General features: G+C 47.4%; 1 protein-coding gene across 1 annotated transcript; it reads right to left on the bottom strand.

Moving 5' to 3' along the window:
• Positions 1-6,489: 6,489 nt before the first annotated feature.
• On the bottom strand, positions 6,490-7,002 carry LOC103069515 (ribonuclease 7). Its single transcript, XM_007449572.1, has one exon. The coding sequence runs from the start codon at positions 6,994-6,996 to the stop codon at positions 6,490-6,492; it is 507 nt and encodes a 168-aa protein (XP_007449634.1). The 5' UTR covers positions 6,997-7,002.
• Between the last annotated feature and the right edge of the window lie 1,224 nt (positions 7,003-8,226).

Below are 8,226 nucleotides of genomic sequence, written 5' to 3'. Positions count from 1 at the left end.
GAATGATGATACTTACCAAAGATAAAATATTTTGGATGTTTCAGGCCCATCTGGAGGTCCACCAAATGGGATCTCTGCAATGTTTTCACCCTGGCCCCAAATAGCAGATGGGAAGTGAAGACTTCTGTTCTTGCTGCAGGCCCTTATTTATGTCTCCAACAGCCAATGGCATGGTCTGGGGACATGCTTGACTAGTTTACCATCAAGTTCTTGGGTGCTACTTTTTTTCCATCTCACTGATACAATGTGAGCATTCAGGTGAAGGGGATGTGGTCCACAAGTGAGAGGCAGAAATGTAAACACCTCAGGATCATGGGCACTGAACACTCTTTTTTGAATGAACATGCTTTTGTCTCAATCTGGGAACCTGCGCATTTGCTGATTGATTTGCCAGTCCAGGTATAATGAGTTTGACCTTGGAAGATGTCTGAGATCCATTTGGGACTAGAATGACACTTTGGGAACATCACTGGACTGGTTCAAGAAACCTGAATTTTCACTTAAACTAATCATGTGATCTTGGGTCCCCTCGGTCCTATTTTTCTCATTTGCAAAGTGCAGAGGACTAGATGATCTCTACGGTCACTGGATACAATCTCTTAAGACATGATTTTATGAATATCTACTGAAAGAGCCTGAAGCTATGCAGATGTGAAGTTCTGTCTTCTGCTAAATGCCATGGCCCAAGCAGGAATTTGTATTGATTCTCACTAGGTCAGTTTGTTTGCTTGTTTGTTTGTTTTGTTTGTTTGTTTATAATGGAAATATAGTTGATTCAGGTGTACAGTTTATGTTTTAAATGTGTAACTTCAACTAAGTTTCTATGTGAAGACCATAGAAAGTAACAAGTGTGATGTTTTCCCATTGTAACCAATCCATTGGAAAGCAGTGGACCACCATTGGTGGTAGTCTTGTGTAATGGAAGACAAACTAGGAAATGGAGCTGAATCAGAGGGTGGGAAAAATACAAGTGGGGCTTCCCTGGTGGCGCAGTGCTTGAGAGTCCGCCTGCCGATGCAGGAGACGTGGGTTCGTGCCCCGTTTCGGGAAGATCCCACATGCCGCGGAGCGGCTGGGCCCGTGAGCCATGGCTGCTGAGCCTGCGCGTCCGGAGCCTGTGCTCCGCAAATGGGAGAGGCCACAACAGTGAGAGGCCCGCATAACGCAAGAAAAAAAAAAAAAAAAAAAAAAAAAAAAAAAATACAAGTGATCTTCCGCAAGGGAGGTGAAGGGACAATAAGCTTACCTAAGGACTAGTTTAAATGACTCAGGAGGGGAAGTTGGAAATGTCACTAGAGCTTTCTCTCCATCAACTGCTGTGACAATTGAACCCTTTGGAGAGGGGCTGGTAAGGAAGACACCCTCAAAAGTTAGTGGCTCTAAATCCTCTGCCTTCTTTCCATATCTCTGGATTCATGGAAGGTAGAGATGAGAAAAACCCCCTTAAGTAGTCTTAATATAAATACTCAGTAGCCTTTGTTTCCCCCTCTAATTGAAAGCATTGCCCCCACCTACCCCACTCCAAATTACCTTACCTAGAGAAATTAATACATATTGTCCTTTTTGTCTGACCTTGAGCCCTACCTTATATACTCTTGGCTAGGAAGTTCTTTTTGGCAAGAGGAGGCTGAGGAGGAGTTTGGCCTCCTTTGTTTAGGTCCTTTGTTCTTCTGTCATGGAAGTCAGGCCTGCTCCATCCATCACAGGTTTGGCCTCTCAACGTTTGACATCACAGTAATAAATATAAATGATTACATCTCTCAAACTTTTCCTACACACCAGCCACTGTACTAAGCCCTTTATATATGTTGTCACATCAATGTGCATAATAATCTATGAAGTAGGTGACCTTTGCATAGATGAGGAAATTCCAGTCTCTCTAAATCAAGAGGACTTTTCATCATGGGTGTATTTCCATTGTGGGTAGACATCTTTCCTTATCTCACCTCTTGTGAACTTCCTACAAGGCCTCACTAGCAATGTTTTCTTATGCCCCCATGGCTTCATGGATGCTCCCAAGCTTACTGGCTTTGGAGTCCTGCACAGGAACACATCCTGGTAAGAGCTCTGCCTGCTCTTTCTATCTCTCCATGGTAGAATGCGGGGGTGGGGGTGGGCTGGTGGTGTAGGAGGAGGACTTTAAAATGAGGATCTGGAGTCTTCGAAGCCCTTTTGGAGGCCCAGTTGTGCAGGAGCATAGGAGGAATGTGGTGAAATGGGCCAGGGTTCTCACAGAGAAGTCTCCCTGGACGCTGTTGCTGCGTTGGTCTGTTTTCTGCTGCTGTAGCTCTAAGGTCATCCCCTAGGGCCAGAGACACTATGAAGAGGGCTGTCTGAATCAATGTGAGCAAAAGGGTCCCAGACTCAAGGGCACTTCCTCTTCCTACACCCTGCCCTTGAGATCAGGACCCTTCTCTCTCTGTTGACTCAGCTGGCCCTCTTCATAGTGTCTATGGGTCATTTTCTTCAGAGTGTGGAGACTTTGGGGAACTAGGGTCATGTAGAAAAGTATCCTACCTAGGCTATCTCAGATAGTCTCACTCCTAGAAAGCTAGTTCACACTAGCTCCAGTTCTTGGGTTACATTCTTTACAGGACTCTGTTCCTGCTCCTTAGATCCAGGTCGAAACAATTTTCTTTAGAGCCATCTACACAAGGCTGGGCAATACTCCCCTAGACACCCTCCTCCCCCCTCCAAGCTCCCACCCCCAGCAACAGAAATCTCATAACTAATCGGTCTCCTTTTCCCATTTTTCAGCCTTTAAGTAGGAATGTATCAAGATGCAGCCTTGGTAATTGGCGCAAACCTGTTATTCGTTTTGGACCTCAGCTTCAGCCTTTGAAAGGCCAAATAGCCAAATGCTTATTTCAACATAATTCCTGGCATCCCTGAACTTGGCTGTGATCAGGATCATGTGAAGGAATGGGTGACTGTCAAATCTAATCTGTTAAAGCATCGGTATGGAAACAAGGCAGGTCATCTGGGTTCATTGTTAATATCTGAATAATCTCTTTCAGGTATTGGTGAGTACTCTGAATGTGACTGGAAGTGAAATTCTCCTTATGAACTTTAAAAATGTTGAAATCCTCAGTCAGGGGAAATATAAATGCATATTTATTATTTTAAGAAAACTGTTGTAATAATGAATGGTTGTAAAAGCTTATACTACATATAAATTTTATTAAGAATTTTCACATAAATAGGAAAATTAGTTGACAGTTATACAACTAATAGAAGAGCATGGATTAGCTGGATAACTTTAGGAAAAAACCAAAAATATTTACAACAATTTAATAATTAGCACAACTGGGCTTCCCTGGTGGCGCAGTGGTTGAGAGACCACCTGCCGATGCAGGGGACACGGGTTTCGTGCCCCGGTCCGGGAAGATCCCACATGCCGCGGAGCGGCTGGGCCCGTGAGCCATGGCCACTGAGCCTGCGCGTCCAGAGCCTGTGCTCCGCAACGGGAAAGGCCACAACAGTGAGAGGCACGCGTACCGCAAAAAAAAAAAAAAAAAAAAAAATTAGCACAACTACTATTTAATTTAACAAATAGTACAAAGCAGAACAATAGAAATTAGATTAGATCATGAGTCCATGAGTTCACTATATTATAATCTTTGTGAATTGATATATTAGCATTTCTCATGTTAAATAAACTAATCCTTAAAAACCGTACTTTTTTAGGAAGATTTTTAAATTGAGGTATAATTTGCTTACAGTAAAGTACACAAATCTTAAGTGTACAGCTCAATGAGTTTTCACAAAGTAAGCATATCCAGAGCAAGAATAGAACATTTCCAGCTTACCTCCTACACCTTGCCAGTTAGCACTCCCCAAGGTTACCCCTATTCTGACCGCTATCACCACACCATAGATTGCTTTAGAATTATGTTTAATGTTTAGTTATTTAATACTATTTAGATCATGAGTATTTCAAGAAAAAGCCATATTTGGAAATTCTTCTTATTTCAAGAGGATACATTAAAAGCATAATTTTAAGGCTTCCCTGGTGGCGCAGTGGTTGAGAGTCCGCCTGCCGATGCAGGGGACATGGGTTTGTGCCCCGGTCTGGGAAAATCCCACATGCTGTGGAGCGGCTGGGCCCGTGAACCATGGCCGCTGAGCCTGCGTGTCCGGAGCCTGTGCTCCGCAACGGGAGAGGCCACAACAGTGAGAGGCCCGTGTACCGCAAAAAAAAAAAAAAAAAAAAAAAAAAAAGCATAATTTTAGCCACTTAAAAAGTTTGTGAGGAGGATGTCTCCAAAACCATAACACCCATAAGAAAAATCATCAATAAAGAGTAAAAAAAAGAGTTGTGAAGAAAGAATAAAGTGAAAAGAAAAATCAGCTACCCCTAAGAGACTTGGTTTTCTATGCACCTCAGTTGAAAATCATGTATTTAGAATGATAAATGTCCAGTACAGTGACCACAGGATATATAGATTTTACATTCAGTCATTTGGCATTTGGCTATAAAGTATATTTACTGCCCCTCTACTTTCAAGACTCATCAACGTATTGGCCCCTCACTCTGCTTGAATTGAATTGTTCAATGCTCTGCTCCCCTTTCTTTTCATCATCCCTTCCCTACCTTCTCTCCTCACCATCTCAAACCACCCAGCCCACCTAGCAGGACTCTGCCTGCAGACTTATTCTCTAGCCTACTCATAAACATCATTCTAGCAGAAGAAAGACCTCAAGGAGAATTGAATGGGGTATTTGCCAAAGGGGTATCTGCGTGTTTGCCAAAGGTGAATATGACTGGACAGGGCCATTGCTACTGTTACCTACAGCTAGCTATCATTATCGAATGCTTACCAGTGCCTGGGTTTGACTAAGGCCTCATAAGTGTCATTTCTAAATCTTCCTGAAATCCTGTTGGGTAGGTAGTATTACTCCCATATATGGAAACATAGTTGCAAAGAGGTGCAGTTTTCTTGAGGTCATGTAGCCACAAAGGACTGAGCCAAGATTTACACCCAATGGTACCTGGCTCCAAAGCTTACTCTGACTCTGGTAAGGCATAAGGGAGCACTGGAGTGTGGGAGAGGGATAGGTAGAGAGCAGACTCCACAGCTGGGAAGGGAAGGTCTAACAAGGTAGTATTTGGGTGCTCAAGTAGGGTGGGCATGGGGCGGGCATGGGGCTTAGTGCAGTTTGTCTGGGACTGAGATTAAGGAAGGGAGAAAGGGCTGGTGATGGTCAAGGCTGCAGGCAGTGCTGGGTGTGGGCTAGGAGTGGGAAGCTATCAGGACCGAGTCTACATAAAGCTATAGCTTCTCTAGTTCTGCTCACCAGGAAGGGAGAAGTGGTGTCTGCAGCCGGGGTTCGGAGGGGTGGTGGGGAGGATGGGGAGATGGCATTTCCACATCTCAACCCCTCTGGCCTGGGCGGACTGCCAGAGCAGAGAGCCAGGGAAGCACCAAGGCAGGAGAGATCATTTATCGGGAGGAAGGAAGCTCTGGCAGCTCCCACCAGCTTGTTTGTGACAAGCAGGCACTGGGCCACGAAGTCCCTTGAGGTCAAGGGAAATGTGATCACGGAGCAGGGGGATGAAGTTGGGACACTCCCCTGACACTGTGCCTTCAGGGCTATAGGCAATCAAGCTAGAGCCAGGCCCAGGGCCCCAGAAGGAAGAGCAGTGGACTAGAGAAGGGGGAGGGCAGAGAGGTGGGGTGGGGCAGAGAGAGAGAGAGAGAGAGAGAGAGAATTAAGATCCTTGGAGCATCTTATAAACAGTCCCTTGGCTAGAGAGGTAATGACCTTTACTGCAGCCAACGTGGCTCTTCAGAGCTCTCGGGACATTGTTTCACGGGTGAAATCTTACCTGGTTCCCCTGTGGTCCCTGCAGAGGACTCTCCTTTTCCGCCCAGTGGTAAAGTAGAAAGTGCGCTTTCTACTTTAAAGTCCAGCTGCTGCTACTAACCAAGCTGACAAGCCCTTTAATTAACAACTCTTTCTGCAATCTCAACGTCCTCATCCCTAAAGAAGATGAGTAATCCTAGTCATGTCTATCTCACAAGGGAGTCACGTGGACACACTGTGAAAAGCATGAAATGCTATGTAAATATGAAGTGGTGCTGCTTTGTCTTCTTCCCTTCAGGCCACCTCCCTGCCCACAAGCCACGTCACTGCCAATCAGAGCTGGGGAAGAGGCCTAGTTTAGGAATAGGAGTGGCTCTCGCCATAAATCCCCTACCCTCCTTTTCCATGTCTTTCCTCCTCTCGTCATGCTGCCGTGAGAAGACGGGGTAGGGGAAAGATGTAGGAGGCACAGACCAAGGAACCCACACCCCTAAGCTTCTGGAAAAACAGCAACGAAAAGTTGAGAGATCGCCATCTCTTCTGGAGTTGAGCCTACTAATGTATCACCTCAACTCCCCACAGCCCCACCCTCTCAGAGGAGCCTGAGCTAGGAAGGGCCCCAAGAGATGTCAGAAGAGAACCTTCTGGGCTGAGGAGTGGTCCAGAGGCCTGCAGAGGGATTTAAGGCGCCGCCCAAGCGTGCGGCTGGCTGGAAACATAAAGGACATCGTCCAGGTGGACAGGAACCAGCTTGAATTTCCTAGAGTCCCCTTTCTGGGGAGGGTCACAGGCCACGATGTAAGGAGCATTCAGTTGCTTCTCCTTGTACCTGCAGTCTGGGTACCTCCCTGAGGTGAGGTTACACATGGTCAGGGATACAGGCTTCTGGCTCCGGTGGCAGTTTTTACGGCCTCTCTTGCAGGTTATGCTGGGAGTCTGACAAGTGGCGGCCACACCGGAGAAGGATTCACGCAGCAAGGTGTTGAGGCCTTTGCAGCGATTGGAGTACTTGTCGATGTTTTGCATCGCCGCGTTGCATCTCTGAGGCCTGGGCTGCATGTGCTGAGTTTCAAACCACCGAGCTGAGGTCATGTTTCTGGGCTTGGCACTGACTGGGTCCTCGGCCATCCACAGGGCCAGCAGCAGGAACAGCAGCAGAGGGCAGAATCCTGCTCTGGCTGGTGCCATCTCTCTTAGGGGGAACAGTCAGAAGGGAGGGCTGGGGTCTCTGGGCACAGAGGACGTGGAAATTAGCCTTCCTAAACCTGCTCCTTCTAGCTAATCACCATCTCCCTCCCCGGCTGTCTCCTTCCTCCCTCACCCAGTGTCTTTCCCCTCCCTTCCCCTCCCTGTGCCCAAAACCACTAAGACCCCACCCCCTAACCCTAGGGCTCCATCCCCCTCACCTTGAATCCTTATCCTCCTTCATTCTGTCCCTCATGCCTCCCACTCCTTGCTCTATCTCCTCTCCCTCAGGTCCGTCCCTCTGTGTCCCCATGTCCCTATGTCCTTATTCCTTTCTCTGTGTCTCACGCCCTCCATGACCCCATCCCCATCTCCTCCATAGCCCCATTTTGTGCCTCCATCCCTCAGCATCTCTCTCCTCTCTCCTCTGTGTGTATCCTCACCCCCTCCACATTGAGTCCCTCCTTTGTCCACCTTGTCACTCACCTGAGTATACTGTTCTCTGGCCAGAACCCATCCCTTCCCTGTCCTCTCTCCTCACTCACGTCCCACCACAGGCCTTACCTCCTCACCAAATCCTCGTGTTGTGGCTTCTGCTCACCGGGACGCACCTGCCTTCTGCTCAGCCTCAGATCTCTGAGGGCCTCCTCTCACCATCGAACTCCTTAAGAGCTGGCCTGGCTTGTGGTGCTTCTGTTTGGGGGCAGGCTGGCGAGTAGCCGTGGATCAGGAAATGAATCAGGTTCATGCCTCTTCACTTACATGTCCCAAGTAAGTGGATACCTGTGGAGCTAGTACATCTGCCTACACATCTTCAGCAGTGAGGAAGCCTGAATCCTCACCCTCAAAGGCTAGACCTGGCCCCTAGCCACATGGTTCTAATGACTCTAATAATGCACCTGACTCAGGTGTCAACCCCGAATGAGAGCTGTCATTTATCATCTCCTATATACACCTCTGGTTCTGATTCTGGGAAGAGCCAATCACTGTGGTGGTAAGGATTGCTTTTTCTGATCCAAGATAAAGATGGAATAGCGTAGAAAGTTACTTCCTGTCATCAGGACTTACTGCTGATCTTTTGGAGGAGATGGAAGAGACAGGGAAGTGGACCAATCACCAGAGCCACAAGTCGCAGCACCATCCCACCTCAGCCTTTCTACAACGATTCATCCCTCTGGGTCCCTCCCAGAGGGTCAAGCAAGGTCATCTGGCCTTACCTGGAGATGGCACCCA

This window comes from Lipotes vexillifer, unplaced genomic scaffold (assembly GCF_000442215.2).
Source record: "Lipotes vexillifer unplaced genomic scaffold, Lipotes_vexillifer_v1.1 scaffold1093, whole genome shotgun sequence".
NCBI lineage: Eukaryota > Metazoa > Chordata > Mammalia > Artiodactyla > Lipotidae > Lipotes > Lipotes vexillifer.
This window is presented reverse-complemented; position numbering and strand designations above follow the sequence as displayed.